We start from the raw sequence: 19,845 nt of genomic DNA, 5'->3' as shown, positions 1-19,845 counted from the left end.
CTCCTTCTGGCCCCTCGCCAGTTCATTCTGGCCTTTGTCCAAGGCAGTTCTCCTTACCTTCATGTAGTGAGTTTGTTTGTGTGTGGGGGGGGGGAGTAAGTGGTGTGAGAATGCTTTGCAATGTGGGGCTGATTTCTTTCCCCTTGGGTCTTACTTAGCCCTAGCAGATATCTCAGTCCTTTCCACCTTCCCTCCTCCCTCCTGGTTCCCTCCTTCACTGGGCTTACAGCTGCAACCCCGCAGACCCCCCTTGTTAGAGGGCAGAGAGAAGTTTCCCTGGTTTCCACCTTTACGGGGCTTGCAGCTGCAGCCCCACAACCCCCCCCCCTTCCTAGCAGAGAGAGCTGGCTGCCCTTGCTAGTAGAGAGAGAGCAGGCTGCTTTCCCTTGCTGGGCTCATGGCTGAGGCCCCGGAGGATCTGTCAGTCTTCCCCCTTCACAGGGAAGGCACTAGAGCAACAAGTTCAGTATTTCTAAGAGACCTGATTCCCTTTTTTCCCTAGGCCTGAACAGCAGGCATATGATTGCCTCATGAGCTTCAGCTCAAAGCTCCAGTTCTCCCAAAGTCAGAACAGCAGAAATCAGGACAGAAGCGCTACCTTTTGAAAGCAGCCTCAGTTCACAAACAGCACAAGGCCTGAACAGCCGCAGGCCATTTCCAGAGGCAACGGTGGAATAACCTGGTGGCTCCTCTTGCGGGCCTCAGTGTGAGCATACAGTAGGACCCCACTTATACGGCAGGTTAGGAACCAGACCCTGCCAAAAAGTGAAAACCACCGAAAAGCGGAACATCGATCAGCTGTAGTGTGGGGAACTCCAGCTGACAGTGCTTAGCCCCTGAACCTCCCTGCACAACAGCTGATCGGTGTCCCACTTTTCCGTGCATTGCCCTCTGCCCCCCGCTCGCTCAGTCACTCGCCCTTGTTATGGTGGGGGAGTAGTGCTCCCCTTGCGCCTCAGGCTCCTTGCTGCAGATCGCAGGGAGGGAGCTGCTTACCCGCCTGCACCTGCTCGCTCACCCTCCACTACCTCACTCGTCCCCCACTTGTCCGCTCACTCTCCCCCTATTTGTTTGCTCGCGCGCATGCTTGCCCGCCACCTCCCTCGCTCGTCCCCCCGTGCCCTCTCACCCTCCCCCTGCCTCTTCGCTCACTCGCTGTCCACCGCCTCCCTCGCTCATTCCCCCCCTTGCCCACTCGCTCGCTCTCCACCGCCTCCCTCGCTCATTCCCCCCCTTGCCCGCTCGCTCTCCCCCCTGCCTGTTCACTCACGTGCTCGCTCACCCTCCGCTGCCTCCGTCGACAATAAAATGGCGCCGGATGCCCTTCTTGGACTCAGCTGCTGAGCATGTTGTCAGAGCTTGGAAATGTTTCCTTTTTGAGCTAAAACTCCCATCAGCCCAACTGTAATTTAAAAAAGGAACGTTTCCAAGCTCTGACAACACACTCAGTAGCTGAGTCTGAGAAGGGCGTCAGGTGCCATCAGTTTGTGCACTCACCGTCCCTCTGTGTTCTGGCAATTTTCCGCCTCAAAAATGGAACAAGCGCCAAACATATGGAACATGGATACAATTCAAAACCGCCACATTAGCGAAGTGCCAAGAAGCAAAGCGCCGGAAAGCCGGGTCCTACCATACTGAAGTTATATAAACTGTCTCATGAGCTTTAGTCTGTCCCTCTGAACAGTTGCAGCCCTTACACTGTTGGTATAAAATTTTTGCAGTCCTTCATAACTGCCTGAGCAAACTCTTGCAGCTCTTCATAATCCCGTGACTACGCTAGGGGGCCTCAGTGTAGTGAAGGTATATGAATTGCCTCATGAGCTTCAGTTCAAGGCTCCAGTCTGTTCCTCTGATCAGTTGCAGCCTTTCATAGCTGTCTGTGTAAATTTTTGGCAGCCCTTCATAGCTGTCTGTAAATAAATTCAGCCAAATACAGCTTTGGCTATTACAGGAGGTTTTCTACCCTATCTGCTTCTAGGGCATCCAAAGCTCCAGTTCGCTTTTCTGAACATTTGCAATTCTTCATAACAGTCTGAGTAATTTTTTGGATTTATCCAGGGACTTCCTTGAAAGCAATAAGGGTCCCGTGAATATTTTCCTGGGTAAACATTGCTTAGCAAGATAATGTAAATTAAGCTGGTTGCTCAGTTAAGTCTTGACTTAAGACAGTTCCAAATTCCATGTAGCCTTTGGTAAGGCTTATTTCACTGCTTCAAGTTGAGTAACTAGACTCAGGGTTACTCACAGGGGCATAAATGCACTGAGGTGCAGTTCTCTTGGAAAGTGGTGCTTGTTCAGTCAAGTCCTGACCTTCATCGGCAAGTCCCTGGGCATCTTATAATTGTTTAAAATTCCATATTACATTTATCAAAACATTTAGCCTTTGGTAAGGCTCACTTCACTGTTTAATTTGTGTAACTGGAGTCAAGGCTCACTGGCTGGAGTCGAGGGCAGTCCATCAGGCCCTTTGTCACTTCCAGCCAAGACAATACCTGCTTGAAACCGGATTTCAACTAGGAAGGGAGCAACAGGGCTCAAACCCTTCAGGCGGAGACCACTCTAATAATTCTTTTTTTTTTTTTTTTTTTTTCAATAATTTTTATTCAGATTTTCATAAAACATACAAAACAAAATCATAAAACATTCAAAGACAAAAAACAAAATCAAAAATAGTTAAACAAAAAGAAAAAAAGAAAAAAAAAAACAAAAATAAAAAATAAAGAGTAAAATATTGACTTCCCATTTGTCAAAGATCAAATCAGTTATAAGTCTATAATATATAACAATCCTGTCTCTTAAGTCATATTATAAAATCACTTTCCTCCAGTAGTTATCTTACTTAATCATCAAATCTCATAAACATTACTTTATTCTTTCCACAAAAAGTCAAAGAGAGGTTTCAATTCTTTAAGAAATATATCTATCAATTTTTTTTTCCAGATAAGCATATCGATTAATCCATCTCATTACTAATTATGATAATCTTATTGTCATAACCATAGTCAAAATAAACATTTCAATTAATCCATCACATCAGAATCTGTTAGGTTCAGTAATTTCAGTAGCCATTGTTCTATTATCTCTATTAGTTCCATTTTCCATCTTCCATCTTCAGTAGTCTTGTTAAGTCCAGTAATTTCAATATCCAATCTTCCATTATCAGTATTCCATAATAATCTTGCTGTCAAAGCCATAGTCATATAGTAAGAGTCTGATGGGAATTACCTCTATCCCAAATATTTTCTTGCCATCCATTCTGAATAGGTTGCTGAAATACTGCTGTAAAATCATATCTCTGTTCTTTTTTTCAAAATACACTGGGTCATCTCTTAAAAGTTTTTCCATTGTCACATGGCTGCAGTTAATTCCATAGATTTTCTCTATATTGGGCTCCATCACATCATTCCAGACCAGAAGATAATCCATGCCATTGATAACTTTATCTCTAGAATCTTCATTAAATTCTTCAGAGATAACATTGAGTTCCAAACAATAGATTTTATTTCTAAAGTCCATAGACTCCAAATCTTGTTCCTGTTCCACGTTTGTTCCAATCTCCGGGATCTCCTCTCTCACAGGGACCCCTATTCCAGTCTCCAGGGTCTCCTCTCTCACAGGGACCCCTGTTCCAATCTCCGGGGTCTCCTCTCTCACAGGGACCCCTTCCAGGGTCACCTCTCTCACAGGGACCCTTATATCTTTAATCTCCTGCTTCATTTTACTCAATTCAATTTTCGTTATCTCAATCTCATCCATTATTTTCTGAAACATAGTTATTTCCAGATTCTCAGCCACTTTCTTAATTGCCATTTTAAAAGAAAAATATAGGAAAACCACTTCTTATTTCAGCAACAATTGGGTTAATACTCCAAACTTGGTGACATCACAGTATAAACAGAGCAGACAGCCTTATCTCTCCAATAGTTAAGTAAACAAAATGCAGTTCCCAGGATCGAAACAATTAATGGCAATCGTCAAGAAACAGATTCGTCAAAATGAAATAGACCAAAAAGAGAGTAGTCTCAAAACAGTATAATATTTTTCAAAATAAAAATCTGGAATAGAAATCCCTCTTCTGTGTATATCTTTAGAATGCAAATCCAGGACAGCTTTTTGCAACAAAAACAGAGATAAGCTATTAATTAGTGCGTAGCAGAGAGAAGTTACGGCTCCCCAGTGAGATGTCAAAAACCGATCAATCTGGCAAATCTCTTTTAAACAGCAACAATTTAAGTCAAGTAAAAGAAAAATATAGAAAGAAGGGTGCTTGCCTGTTAGTGCGTTCTCTCTTAGAAGATAAGATGAACGTTCGCTTTAACAGATAGAGCTTGCTGTTGAAAATCCGTCCCACCTTCGTCGGCTGGACCTCGTCCCATAAATTAATGAGATCTGGTCGTCCCAACAAAAATAGGCTTTGAGGTTAATCTCTTCGTTTCTCCCTACCCGGGAGAAGTTTAATCAGTCAAAAAAAAAAAGAAAAAACTGACTGATATATCTGAATAAGCTTCTTTTGAGGCAGGAGCCCGTCTCAAAAGCAGGCACAGGCTAAGTCACCCTTCCCGGAAGTCCACCACTCTAATAATTCTAATGGGCCAAGAGACACCTACTGTTCTTGAGGGCAGAACACTTTAGCACGGTTCTGAATGTCATTACAGATTGCCTAAACAGACAGCAAGTGATTCCGGGGGAGTAGACTGTGGATCCGTTTGCCTCAAGCAACAACTCTCAGTTTCCCTGGTTCTTCTCAAGGTATCTAGAGACAAAGGCAGAGTCTGTAGATATTCTTTGGACTCCTTGGCCGGACGACATCCTATACAAGTTTCTACCTGTTCCCCTGCTAGGCAGAACACTGAGGAAACTTTGGCGCCAATGGGCTTGATTGTTTTACTAGCCCGGTACTGGCCATGCCACCCATCATTCTCAGATCTCCTTGCCTTATGAGCAGATCCTTGGAGGTTGCCAGAGAGGCTGGATCTTCTCTCGCAGGGAACGATCTGGCATCTGGGTCCCAACTGGCTGAGTCTGACAGCTTGGCATTTGAGCGGACACAGTTGATCCACACTGGCCTATCGAGGAAGTCATTGATACCATCCTGGATTCTAGATGGCCATCGACTAATCAAATTTACCAGAGCATGTGGCCGGTGTTCTCCAGCTGGTGTGTCTCCCGTGGTCTATAACTTTCTAAAGCCACGGTCCAACAGGTATTACTGTTCCTTCATAAAGGTTTGAAGATGGGATTGAAGCCCAACACCTTGCGTTGTCAGGCTTCTACTATCTCTTCAATCTTGGCTGTTAATTTGACAAGTATCCCCGTGGGTTCTCACCCTCCAGTTAAACCTTTTTTGAAGGGAGCTGCTTTGCTTGCTCCAGCAGTATGTCACTGCTTTCTATCTTGGAGGTTATGGAATGTTATGGAAGGTTCTGCAAGCACTGCAGCACCCTCCATTCAAGCCTCTCAGGACTGTGTCCTTGCGGGTGCTGTCTTTCAAATTACCATCCCTTTGGCTAGACAGGTGTCAGAGTTGGGAGCTCTCTCATTGGCCCGCCATCTCAACACTTTTCATAAGGATTCAGTAGTTTTACATCCGGACTCATCTTTCCAGCCCAAAGGATTCTCTGTGCTTCACTGTAACCAGGATATTGTACTCCCATCCTTTTGTCCTAATCCTGTTTACCCACTCGAGAAAGCCTGGCACTCTCTAGATGTCCACTGACCCCTCAAGGTCTACCTTTGCTGTACCCAAGACATACGGCTAACGGATTTCTTATTTGTATTTTTTCATCCTAGAACTTGGGGGAAGAAAATGGCAATTTTCTTAACCACCTTATCTTGTTGGTTGTGCACCTGCATTGCCCTGGTCTATGAGTCACTCAAGCTTCTGGTGCCTCACAGTATCACATCACATTGTACCAGGTCTGCAGCTACCACAGCTGCATTTGTAACAAATGCACCTCTTGCAGATATTTGCAGGGTGGTGGTATGATCTACTCCAGACTCATTCATCAGGCACTATAAGATAGACTGCTGTGCCTCTGCTGACACTTATTTCGGAGTGGATGTTCTGCAACAGGTTGTTTCTCATGTTTAGGCAGCGGGTAGTCCCTCCCTACTAGGGCGGCTTTGGTACATCCCACGTGATGGCATGCTGCCTGGGGAAAACAGACCGTTGGTCTCACCTGAAAGGTGGTTTTCCCAGGTACTGTGCCATCACGGTCCTCACTGATGGTGGCTGCCTGGGTGTATATACTGTATCATCTTTTCATACATGTTTTTAGTGGTAAGGTTACTTCAATAAATTTATAATGTGTTAATGAGAAGACCTTTGTATATGCACTCTGGCTGTTGCTACTCCTTTGTTTGTGCAGTTGCCCTTTTCTTTGCTGTTCTGCCTGTTCTGTATATGACTGCTGTTCAGATGTCTCACTTTGACCTTATCACAAATGAACTGGAGTGGGGCTGGAAGTAGCAGCCCAGGTCTTGACTCCTGTGCATTCTTGCCTTCAGATGCTAGATGGCGCTATAACCCAAGTGATGGCATGCTACCTGGGATCTGTTTTAATGAAGAGTTCCCATTATTTTCTGTGAAAAAAACAATGTCAGAATAAGGGTTTCTGAACACTTGATCAGCAACCTTAGAATCACTTAGTGATTTCAGATTTCTTCTGCAGGTCCAGCGTACAATTGCCAAACAAATTCAAATGGTACGGCAAGTTGGAAAAGGACGCTATGGTGAAGTATGGTTGGGTAAATGGCGGGGTGAAAAAGTGGCAGTGAAAGTATTTTTCACCACCGAAGAAGCCAGCTGGTTTCGAGAAACTGAGATTTACCAGACTGTTCTCATGCGCCATGAAAATATACTTGGTAAGTAATGAATGTTGTATTTGAATGAGGATATATTGCCATTCTGAGAAGGAAGACAAACCTTTTAAAAATGTATTATTAGCTAAATTTTGTAGTTCCTCTGCAAAGCAAAAAAAAAACCCTGTCAGTTTGAAAGGGATGATGATAGTGTTTTTTTTTAGGGTTGTGGTTGTTTATTAATCTAAATGGCAGAAGACTGAACACTGCAGTATTCCTAGTTACCGTATTAGGGGGGAAAGTGCCACTTTTAATTGAATATTTCCATTTATACCCAGCAGAACTACTCCAGTGTAAGGAATTTGAGTTTTGTAGTCTGTGTAATTTATTTATTTTTCAAACTTATACCCTACTTACCTGGCAGCGCTGGAACTATAATAATTAAAACATGTAACAGCAGAACAAATACTTTAAAAAAATCAAACCGCCAAAATAAATAACCAGAAAGAATCAAATCACTTCTTCACAGTCAGATTGTACTGAAAAACCTGATAGATTAAGAGCTGTTAATCATCTTCCTAAAAGATCACAATGACTGGTTTGGCCTTCTGTTGGGAGGGAGTTGCTCAGATGGGTTGGAATGATGGAGAAGGCCCTACTCCTTGTCACAAAAACATCTACTCGGTATTCATGCCTGACAGTGTTAATTTCATAATTTGGGGGAACATTCAGTACTAATTATGTTCCTAAATTCCACAGGTTTTATAGCAGCAGATATTAAAGGCACAGGCTCCTGGACCCAGCTTTACTTGATTACTGATTATCATGAAAATGGGTCACTGTACGACTTCCTGAAGTGTACCACTCTGGACAACAGATCTTTGCTCAAACTGGCTTACTCTGCTGCTTGTGGCCTTTGCCATTTACACACAGAGATATATGGAACACAAGGAAAGCCTGCGATTGCACACAGAGACCTGAAGAGTAAAAATATATTGATAAAGAGAAATGGGACTTGCTGTATTGCTGATTTGGGCCTAGCTGTCAAATCTAACAGGTAGATAATCCAATCCTCTCTTTTGTATATTCATGGGAGAGTTATTTTTGCATAGTTTGAAAAGTGTGATAGAGTCATTTGGCTAGTTCACAACAGTGGAATCTTTGTGTATAATAGTAATGTTCCTGAAAGAATAAATATTTTCTTTGCAAAGGGGGCTTGGGAAAGAATAATTGAGTCAAGACATAACCACAAAATATTCTTGGATTAGAGATCTAGGAATGTCACACATAAAAAAATAAATTCTCCTGCCTTCAAAGAAGACGACCAATATTTTAATTTAGCATTCTGTTCTTCTTTGACAGTTTCAAATATTTCAGTACCTTCAATATTCAGTATGAAATAAAATGAACTGAAAACTGTAAATTGTACCCAATATACATAACTCTGCAAATAGTTTACCTCATAAAATTTCTCCATGCAGTCGTCTTAAAATAGTCATTACTCTTTGGATGTTTACATTAGCACAGTTTGGCTATACCAGTCTTTGCTTATTTAACAGATGTATAACTCACTTTTTTAGAGATGTTTTTCACAAAGCAGCTTGCAAAGTACACATCAAAACATAACCAATAAATATAATTTAATAAAATGTTTTAAAACATCAAAAGCCAGCACAAAAATGAGCAGCCCAGCAAAATTTAAACATGCAAAAAACCCAGACCACACCACCATTTCTATAGCTCAGTTTACAGAAGACCATGTCAAAAAAGTTGGATCTTCAGGGTCCATTTAAAAGTATTGAAGAATGGGGTCTGCTGATTTTGTGGAATGCCACAGCTGCGGGACTACCACAAAGAAGGCTCTGTTCTGTGTGCTAGTCTCGACTTTCACCAGTCATCTGTTGGCCATTGGCAGCCAGGAATTCCACACAGGTGGCATGGAATTTCCTTGAAGGGAGTGTTTGGGCTGGTGAAGTAGCAACAAAGCACTCTTCTTTGCCAGTCCAATTGGCTTATATGCTGGCTGCAGAATAAGTGGCATCCCTTCCTCCCTGTCCCATATGGAAGCCAATTGGGTTGGCAAAGTAGAGACAGAACACTCTGCTTTGCTAGCCCAATCAGCTTTTGTGCAGCCTCCACCTGCTTCATTTGCCTCATGTGGCCTGTGTGGCTGGAGCCAGCTTGGGCAGTTTAAAGGAAAAAGAGAGAGAAAGGACCTCTTTCCCTTGCTACTCCTGAGAAGGTGGAGGGCAACAGTGGTGTGGCCAGGGCAGTGGCAGAAGAAGAGAAAGTAGGATAAGGAGCAGTGCTTCTAGCCTGTAAAAGTTTTTACTAGCTGCTTTTTACTCATTAAAAAAAAATCTTTGTGAGCTGGTAAATTCTGGGGGCTTAGAATCAAGGCTAGGTTATACTGTAAAAAAATTCAGTTTAATCAGTGTCGTTATTGCTGTGGTTATTGCTTCTTGCTACGTGCTATTTTTACATTGTTTCAAAAATACAACATTTATGTTAATGTAGTGATACAAATGAAGTTGATGTTCCTTTGAATACAAGAGTGGGAACAAAGCGTTACATGGCTCCAGAAGTCCTAGATGAAAGTCTGAATAAAAATCATTTCCAGCCATACATCATGGCTGACATCTACAGTTTTGGTCTGATAATTTGGGAAATGGCTCGGCGTTGTGTCACAGGAGGTAAAGCATACATTTATTTATTTATTTATTTATTTATTTATTTATTTCAATTTTTATACCGCCCATAGCAAAGCTCTCTGGGCGTTGTACATCAAGTAAAAACACTTTACATTCAATTTAAAACCACCTGGTCATCAAATCAACAATTTAAACATACAGCAAAAACTAAGATTAACATAATTAAACCCATTAAATACAAGTCAAAAAGTAATTAGAAAAAGATGAACATATAACTATCTTTACAACATTAAATACAAAATACTAAAATATTAAAATATTAAAAATACTAAAACGCCTGGGTAAAGAGGAAGGTTTTCACCTGGCGCCGAAAGGATAGTAATGTAGGCGCCAGGCGTACCTCGTCAGGAAGGGTGTTCCATAGTTCGGGGGCCGCTACCGAGAAGGCCCTCTTTCTTGTAGTCACCTTCCGGGCGTCTTTCTGAGTAGGCACCCAGAGGAGGGCCTTCGATGTTGAGCGCAGTGTACGGGTAGGTTCATATCGGGAGAGACGTTCCATCAGGTATTGCGGGCCCGTGCCGTGTAAGGCTTTATAGGTTAAAACCAGCACCTTGAATCGGGCCCGGAAACATATAGGCAGCCAGTGCAAGCGGGCCAGAATCGGTGTCACATGTTCTGACCGCTTGGTCCCAGTTATTAATCTGGCCGCTGCATTCTGCACAAGCTGCAGTTTCCGAACCGTCTTCAAGGGCAGCCCCACGTATAGTGCATTGCAGTAGTCCAATTTCGAGGTTACCAGAGCATGAACAACTGAAGCAAGATGTTCCCTGTCCAGATACGGGCGTAGCTGGGCTACCAGCCTAAGTTGGTAAAAAGCACTCTGTGCCACCGAGGCCACCTGTGCCTCAAGTGACAAGGATGGGTCCAAAAGGACTCCCAAGCTGCGCACCTGCTCCTTCAGGGGGAGTGTAACCTCATCCAGAACAGGTCGAACATCCATCTGGTCAGGGGATTCAAATTGTATTCAAATATGATAATGTGCATGCCCTAAGCCAACCCATGTGCAATCTAATAGGCTAAACCTTTTCCTTGTCAAAATTTTAGTCAGATATTTTTCTCCATACATATTTAATGTGCAGATGTTTTTTCAGTGCTGTATCTCCTTTCTTGGTTTTTCCCATGTATTACAACAGACACCATTAAAACTTCTCAGTTTCAGAGGCATGGGAGAGAAAGTTCTGGGTTCTGTTGTCTTTCTCTTCAGTTTGACTCCTTCCTTCTAACCCCGACTCTTCATTTTCTCCATGATTCCCCTGATATTTTTCCCTCCTGGTCTCGAATCAGTCTAGGGGATGCTCCAGGCAATGTATCTTGTTTGCCTGAAGATACCTGATCAGTGCAAGCACCATTGCATATGCTATCTCTCTTACCGGGCAACATGGCTTCCAGAAATGCTAATCAGTGGCTTTCAGATTGCTTGTAAAGAAATGCTGCTGTTAGCAATGCTAGGTGCGTTTAGGAAGAAAGATGGTGCTGCTCTGTGCAGAGAGTTCTGCTACTCTCTGTGAGTTCCCTTTCTCTACCACCCAACTTGGTCTGGGCTTGGAGCACAGCATGGATGACAAAGGAAGGCAATGTGGTTTTGTGATAAAGCAGCATTTTGGTTATACTCTCTGTTGTGGCCAGTTATTTCAAACATGACATCAGTGAAGACATGAAACAGTTAAACCTTGCTGATTAAGTGCCTGTTCCCTTTTAGTTTCTTCTTTGTTCGTTGTTCCCAGTTGGCTGTTATGTATAGTTGTGTCAACTCCTATGCATGCCACACTAAACTCCTTGCAAGAATGGTGGGAAACAAATGTGATAGAATATTCCCTTTTGAAATGGGGAAATAAGAGCCTCTCCAAGTTTTGTGAGTGGCCTGAATAAGAAACAGGTTCAGTATAGTCTGATGTCTGCACCTCACAGTATAAGTTTTTAATTTAAAAATATTTTTTACTATACTAGCATGCTTACATTTATATCACTTGCTTGCAGGTATTGTTGAAGAGTACCAACTACCCTATTATGATATGGTGCCGAATGATCCTTCGTATGAGGATATGAGAGAGGTGGTATGTGTTAAGCACCTGCGCCCCATAGTATCTAATCGATGGAATAGTGATGAGGTAAGAATGCTGAAAGAAGGAAAATCTAATTGAAGATTCCTTTTTTTCCTACTTAGCAAAAAAAGTTTTAGATTTGAGGGAAAAATTAGCTTGAAAGTTTCCTTTGGGTGCTGGTTGGGAATGCTTCTCCCCCCACCCCATCTGCACCTTCACGGTAAACAATTTACTATGGTTTAGAATTGTGTGTGAACGCAGCTAGTGTTTTATCTTCCTCTAATTAAAAAAGTTTACTTATCTGTTGTGCATGTTATCAGACATTAACTCTGAGCAGCAAAAATGTTACTTCATTTGTATTTGATATTAGGCAGCTGTCTTCACTGTATTGGCTTTGACACCACTACTAAAAACTTGTTTGTTTAGACAAACCTACTCAGACATGTAAATTTGATTCGTATTTTAAGGAATAATTGTATTTTATTATGTATCTTTTTTTTAAACTGCTGATTTTATATATATATACTTTTTAAGTCAACTTGTTTTTAACATCTGATTTTGATACACATTTTAATGTTTTGTTTTTGTAAACTCTTTAAAGGCTTTGATGATTAAGTGGTATAAAAATGCTGTTAAATAAGTTCTTTGTGCAATAATTCCTTTTTCTATTTTCAGTGTTTAAGAGCAATACTGAAATTAATGTGTGAATGCTGGGCCTACAGTCCTGCCTCTAGACTTACAGCTTTGAGGATTAAGAAGACACTTGGCAAGATGGTGGAATCTCAAGATGTTAAGATTTGACAAAGAAATGTCACTGAGCAATGAAGTTTGGACTCCTACATTTTTTCACTCAAGCGAGTATAGGTCTGGTGGGACTGGGCTAGATCTCAGCCCAGTTCCTCACCACTTTTACAAGCTGCTAATGTTAAATCTTACAGTACTTTGTAGAATATGGTATCCGTGTACAATATATGGTACACATGTGGATAGCCTCATTTTACTTTTTTGTTTTGAGCTGCATTGAGATTTTCATCACACTTTCAAACTCCCATAAAACTCTTGAGTTCTGAATTGCATATTCAGATTATAGTGCTTTCTGTGAAAGCCTTAAATTAAATGAATTCAACAGCAGTGGAAGAAAATTAGCTTTTTGCCCACCTGATGATATCTTAGCGAGTCTTGGTGGATTAGCCTGCGGTTATGGGTCTGGGGTACTAAATAATTTGATAATTCCTATCACTTTTATGGTTTTGTGTGTGCGCACCAGGATGTTTCTGCTGCCATTTGGAGTACATAAGAAGCCATTTAATCTCATGCAAAAGCACTGTTTTCTTCTGCAATGCCTTGGCTAAGAGTATGAAACCTACTTGGATTTCAAAGAAAATTAGTTTCTGCCTTCCTTTGTGCTGCATGGAAAAATTATATACGTATCATGACCAAAAATCAAAATGGCTACTATAAACCTATGCAGTAAAGTCATCTTCAAGTGTGTTGTGAAGAACAAACCAAAATTCAGTTCATACTCCCAGTGCTATGAATTTTCAGAAGACTGAGCACACAACATGGAACAGCTAAACCTCGCTGATAATTTAAGTGCCTGTAATCTTGTACTGTAAACTGTATCCTAGCTAGCTTTAAAAAGGGAAGTTATTTATATAGTGTTTAATGTACTTTTATTTGCTAAATAAGTGCTCTTTTGTATATGTGTAAACATACCGTACATAGATCTAAAAAGAATGAAAAAAGTAATCCTGTTCAAGTTTGATCAGAAATGCACATACTGAATGTGATATAGAAATGTTGGATAGTCTGTCAAAGTATGTGCATGGATACTACAAAGATAATTAAATTTTCCCTTTAGAGGCATTCATGAAGATGCTTAATGCAATATTAGAGTGAATTCAAATAACAAACAAATGTGAGGATGTGTTCTATAGGCTACAAACAGTAAATGGTCAGGCGATGGCTTGCAGTATTTTTTTTATTTATATCATGGTGTACAAATTTTATTTAACATTTCCTTAAGTCATTGCTTTTTCAGCGATGCCTTTAAGTATTAGTACATATTCATCTGAACAGTTCATGGGATACATAAGCTATGGATTAATTTATTTTGAACACAGCAAGTCATGGACAACATTGTGCCACAGTTCTTGAACACAGGTATATGATTTTTCCTTCCATTAACAGGAAAGTAATCAGGCTGATGTTCTAAAACTTCTCTTTTTATTTTGCACAGGTAGCTAGTAAATATTTGCCATGAATCACCAAATTATTAGTCTAGACCAGTGGTTTCACCATAAACTGGCCTTCTGCAAGTCTACCATCAATTTGTTCTCAGAGTATTTTGAAGATACAAGAATGTTCTAAGGTGTACTCAATCCACATGGAGCACTGGCCAGGCCTGTTGGGCCTCACTGTTAACTTCTCATAGGTAGCCTAGAACATTATCAGCTATCCACTATGTCCATCCATAGCAGGGGAAGATCAGTAGTGGTGGACAAGCAGTCTTGGAAAACCTGTCTGCTTTTACTGATAATCTTGAGAAACCTCTGATAACAAACTCATGAGGAACCCCAAGATTCCTGGAAATGCAGATTGAAAACCACTGGTCTAGGCTAAGTTCCTTTTGATTAAATACCATTTTAACAAAAACTGTTTACAATTATATTGAGATTTTCAGAAAATTTGGTGAAGCGTATGTTTTCCATCTTCTATAATGGAATATCTGTGTTCTTGTTTTAAGTGCCATGTAAATTGGGTAGTTTTATTAGTAGTGCATAATATGCTGAAATTTAATTTTAATGTTGACTTGAGATTTTAGAATAAAACAAAACAAATGCCAATACTGGATCAGAGCCATTGGGTTGGATCCATACTAAGTTAGTTGCTCTTAGTTATCATTGAAAAAAATGGGATGTAGCTTAGAAAGGCTAACTTTTCACATTGAATTCAGTGGAATTTAAAGCTAACTACCTTAGTTTGGATTCAGTCCATTATTCCTAGAGTCCAGTAATTTTATCATATCTGTGGGCTACTCCATGCCCCTGGTACTTCCTTAGGAGACATCTTAACTGTACATCACAGTGACTAGCCTGTTGTTTCAGAATGAACTGCATTCTGTCTTAGAGGCAACACAACTCTGGCATTTGATTTTCTTATTGGAAGCACCAAATCCTTTAGAGCCATGCAATTTGTAGAAGTGAAATTTGCCTGGAATAATCTTGAGATTGTTACATGAGTTTTGAAATATTTTCCTTTCCAAACTTTAATACTGTTAACTTCATAACTATGAAGGGTCTTAAGTGTTGCTTAATTGTTGCTATGAGTTACATCTGTTGGGAGTAGTATTCAAATTATCCTTTGCTAAAGTAAATCTCATTTTGGATCTCTCCACCCCACCCCTTGCCAATTTTAGGGTGTGCTTCTTTTACATAGGAGCTGGAGAAAAATAGTTTGTTCAGTTTTCTCCATGCTACTAATCATTCTGTGTGCAGTTCATCATGTCTCACTAGGTCTCTTCTAGTTCCTTAGGCATTAGTTATACAACTATATCACCTATAATAGGGTTTTTTTTGAAGGGCATTTCTAACAGCTCTACAGATTGCTTAATTGATATGACCAAAGCAGTGATCAGATGACATTTGTTGTACTCACAGCCATAAGCAATACTACTAGTTGTGCAGCTGTTGTTGCCTAACTAATTCATAATTGTACATTAATTTGCAGTTGTGAGTAGATGAAGAGAAGCATTTTATCACACATTTGCACCTGATGTGTGGTAGAATCCTTCCTTCCTTGTTACTTGATAGGATTGATACATATGGCCAAACAGCCTCAAAGTGAGCTCCACTGGTGTGGTTTTTCTCCATGTCAGCATCAAACATTTGTGGTGGCAGCTTTGCAGCATCATGGAGACAAATCATATATTGGGAGTCAATTCACCTATTGAGCCAGCATAGCATGAATAATGTGGCCATCCACAGAGGCATTTTCAAGTGGCCATGACATTGCAGCCAAATAGTGAAAAGTGACCTTAAATGTGATAAAATTCAATTATACCATTTGTCAACAGAATCGTGTTTTTCAATATTATTGTCTTATTTTAATGCCAACACATTTCTGAAGTCTTTCTTTGTAAAATCATATGAGATTTTTTCATGCTGATGGTGTCATCTTTTATTGGAATGCCTGTAGTATGTGTGTATTAATTATTTAAAATGCATGCTAGCTTATGTCTTCCTTTGTGTACCACACAGAATATTTCATGAACAGCAGATTTGTGCCTTGAGAGAATTTTATAATGGTTTGATTGCTACCTTATTTATTCTGAAATACACTTTTCAGTAGTCACTCTTTTATAAGTAACCTTCAATACTTTGCAGAGTTGTGCCACCCTTGGGAGTTTGAAAGGTGGAAAACTTCATTAGGAAGGATGGTGAAATGCTGAATTTGTTTTGCAGTAAGGAACACAAGAAGAATGGGAATGAATGGAAATTTCCATTTGGAATTCTATTTGCTTACTGGGCAATTTTCCTAAAAGCCAATATTGTAATCAGAGCATTTTCTGCTCTGCATAATCTTTTCTCCCTTTAACCATTATGGTAAGAAAGAACTTACTAATTACCGAATAGTTATCAATCCAAGAATACTGATATATATTTTGAGTATCACACTTCCAAAAAAATGCCATCATTTCAATAGCAAAACTGTCCTCCAACAGAAGTGAAGTTCTAACTTGATGCCATTAAAAAATATATAATAGCTTCATATGCCATAAAAATGCCTACCTCCATAAATGCCTACCTTTCACAGGTGGCTGATGTTACCTGTTCCTTGGTGTAACACCTTCATATTCCAAGAATTAGCTTCTTTATGAACCCATAAAATGCCTTCTGTTAGTGTCACTATTAGGCTCAGTTTCCCATGTCTGTTTTGCTAAATGATTCTCAGTTGGATATTTTTGTCCAAGTGCTATTTGTCATTGGCTTCATGACACTACTGTGGTTGCATTTGCACCTTGTAGTGTGTGGAACACAAGAAAGTTCAATTTTTCCTACATTCATGAGCACTAGTAACTTTTTGATTAAAAAGAGAGAGTAAACTAATATTCTAGAAATATGTAGGTTCCCTCCTCTGCAGTAATGTCATCTGACTTCAGAGTGTAATCTGAAACATTAGAATCAAATTTATTATTTTCATACTACATACTAACTTCAGTAGCGAGTCTTCTGCCCAGTTGAGTGTGAGAGGTCTTTAATTTGCATGGTCTTCAGAAAAATCATCATCTATTTGCTCATTTTCCTATGCTTGTGACAGTAGTTCCATATAATGTTAGCCTAGTTGTTCATACTGAATCCTTATTGCTCGTATCATATCTTCAGAGCTCATTGTGATAGAATGCAGAGGTGTGTAAAAAGACGGGGGACAGGTCACTTGTACAAGCCTCAGTGAAATGTATGGGCGGTTGTTGTGTAAACAAGAGTGTTCCTGCACAACTCCCATTCGTTCCAAGCTGATATCAAAGTTTCTGGTGGATTGTGCCCCAAATTAAAGGCTTATTTCTAGTATCAAATGTGGAATTAACAATGCTTCTTCAAACAATCATCTCATTGAACAATTGTTTTGTGCTATAGTACACCTGAATTCAATATAGATGCCCACATACTGTATTCATGTTTTGTGCTCTGACTTATCCATGCCCAGTATAAAAGTGTACTATATTGTATACAGAAAGAATAATGTAGCTAACCTGTAGAAGATGTAAATAAAAAGGAGAGGGTGAAATAAGCAGTATGATTATACTCTTTTTGTTATATATGCCACACGTTTAGAATGTTTTTTAATTGTAACAGGCTAAGTGTCTTTTTGTACAGCATCTGATTTAAAAGGTGCCTTAAGTTTACCATGAATTGCTTTGTCCTGTACACAAATTTATGTCATTGTATCATTTTTAAGTAAATAACCTTATTTTAGTAAAACGTTAGTAATATATTTGTTTGTTAACAATTCCATATTGGTGTTCAAACATCTATACCCTTGGTAGTATGCTTTGCTTTAAAATCAGCACCAAAGTGTGTGTGAGTTGCCTCATCTCAAGTTATTTGAACTCAAGTACAAAATTGTATTCATTCTTCATCCATACCGTGCGTGCTTGTTTCAAAGTCTTTGACTTTGATTTCTCAGATGCACCAAAGCAGGCCTCGCAGTCATTTATCACTTGCTGCTTCTGTGTATTTTTAAAGTAAAAAGCTGTGTTTGAAACATGCATTTTATAATTGCTGCAATATGCACACCCAAGTGTTCAAAACAGAGTCCAAAATATCTTTTGAGAAATTGCCCTATTTCATTCAAGAAAAAGAAATCTGTTGAATCTCAGTGCAGAACTGTACTTCATACACGACATGTGGCTGCTATTAAAAATGACGTCCCTCTTTCTGTCTTCTTGTTTCCTCTCCCGTTACATGTAGGATCACTTGCCCCAAACACACATGCACATCCCAATAGCAGAAACTCGTGTTTATGGCACAGAGGAAGTAGGCCTACATTTATAAAGGAGAGAAGAACTCCATGGGGATGTAGTTTTTGGTAACAGTCCTGTGTTACATACAGTGAATACCTTTTTCCTCAAAGTGTTGCAGCTTTGGATTTTGATTATGGAAGATCACACCTTGAAGCTGTAATGCAGTTTTCAAATGAGGAACACTTTCCCTATTGATTAATCTTTCCCCAGAGCTCATGACCATCTGCTACAGACACTCAAAATATTACAAAGCATTCTAGGCCGTAGGTGAGAGGGTTTCAACTAGCCATGCTCTCTCCATTCCATTTTCCCACCATTGGTTTTCAGGGCCTCTTCTCATCAGTCAACATTATGTGGCTTCTGAGCATGCTTAATCCTCATTTGGATGCCTTGCTGGGAAGGGGGTGTTCTCATGCTATATTTATCCTCACTTTTTGAACTTCTGCAAACCGTAAGATTCCCGCAGTTGCTGAACCTTTCTCGTGAGAGCTGATGGAGATTTGTTTGGCAACATAAGAACCCACAGTTTCATATAGGATGTTTTATGCTATGCACTCAGTTTTACATCTGCCTCACTATTGCCCCTCAAGAATGGGCTCCTGCTGGGGGGAAGAGTGGGATATAAATCAAATAATAAGAATGAACTGTGGGCCCTCAGAGTGTCACAACCTTGGTGTCATGTTAGGGTAGCTAAAGTGCTCTATCCTTGGAAAGCTGAACAATGCTTATTCCTGAGTTTTCTTTTGTAGAGTAAGTGGCTGTTTGAACTGAAAAGGCCATACTACTCTTTCTGCAGCCATGCTTCTGTGCACAGAAAATGTTTTGCATTCAAGACCTAGAATATTTACAGTTCAGAGATTAAATAAACGGACAGAAGTACACTACAGATGACCTGAAACCTGTTTTACATATGTTATTCGAATCCAGCTCCCTATCAGCCATAGGCAGCTGGCCAGTGCTTAGAAGTGAAGGGAGGTGTAGTTCAGCAACATCTGGAGGACCACAGGATCTCCACCCTTGCTCTAGAAAGTAAAATGCTCATTAACAACTTGGCTGGATAAAGTTTAAAGGAAACCTGTAGACTAGTAAACAATTGGTATGGTCCATTAGTTGCAATAGGACTTAAACTTTAGTTTTACCTAATTTGATAAGCACTGTCTTTGAGCTTTTCTTGAATTGCTGTTTTTATTCATTTTAACTGCTGGACCATATGAATATGCAGTGAAAACACTCAGAATTATTTTTAATGTGTCACTCTTCCCTAATAAGGCCTATTTAACTCCATGGAACTTATTTCTGGGTAAGCATACATAAGAACATGCTAAATTCCATCCCTTGCTTTTAAAAAATTATTTTCAATTCCTATTTTTGTCACAAAAACGCAATAAATTCAGGTTCAGAACCTTTCTGCTAATGCAAACTGTTTGCTCTTTCTAAAATATGTAAGTTTTATGTCTGAATGTGTGTATATACATTTTAATATGTTTCCCAAATATCTAGGTTTTTTAATGCCCAGGTAGAGGTATAAGTACAGCTGCTATAGCACAGTGGGGAGGAAAGACTGGCTGGGAGTCCAGAGTCTGTGAGTTCAAATCCCTGCTGGTGTCTCCTGGGTGTAAAGAGCCAGCTAAAGATCACCCCCACAGTGAGTGGCTCAGGGGTTACGTGCTCTGCCGCCTGTGCAGCCGTGGGCAAGCTGCATAGTCCCAAGGAGCCCAGTTGCCCCCCAGCTGGCAGTTGCGGACAAGGAAGGGGCTGGCTTGTGCAG

At 40.2% G+C, this 19,845-nt stretch overlaps 1 protein-coding gene across 2 annotated transcripts in view; it reads left to right on the top strand.

The window, feature by feature from the left end:
• BMPR1A (bone morphogenetic protein receptor type 1A) overlaps nt 1-17,968 on the top strand; it is a 102,127-nt gene extending 84,159 nt beyond the window's left edge. For both annotated transcript variants that reach the window (XM_061635020.1, XM_061635021.1), the window contains exons 9-13: nt 6,672-6,864; nt 7,561-7,858; nt 9,319-9,494; nt 11,490-11,620; nt 12,230-17,968. In XM_061635020.1, the coding sequence (XP_061491004.1) occupies nt 6,672-6,864; nt 7,561-7,858; nt 9,319-9,494; nt 11,490-11,620; nt 12,230-12,355 (924 nt within the window). In that variant the 3' untranslated portion in view covers nt 12,356-17,968. The remainder of the gene's footprint in view (nt 1-6,671; nt 6,865-7,560; nt 7,859-9,318; nt 9,495-11,489; nt 11,621-12,229) is intronic.
• Nucleotides 17,969-19,845: the final 1,877 nt, after the last annotated feature.

The sequence above is a fragment of the Rhineura floridana genome, chromosome 7 (genome assembly GCF_030035675.1).
Source record: "Rhineura floridana isolate rRhiFlo1 chromosome 7, rRhiFlo1.hap2, whole genome shotgun sequence".
Taxonomy (NCBI): Eukaryota; Metazoa; Chordata; class Lepidosauria; order Squamata; family Rhineuridae; genus Rhineura; species Rhineura floridana.
Note: the sequence above shows the minus strand (reverse complement) of the source record. Positions and strands in the feature narration are given on the sequence as shown.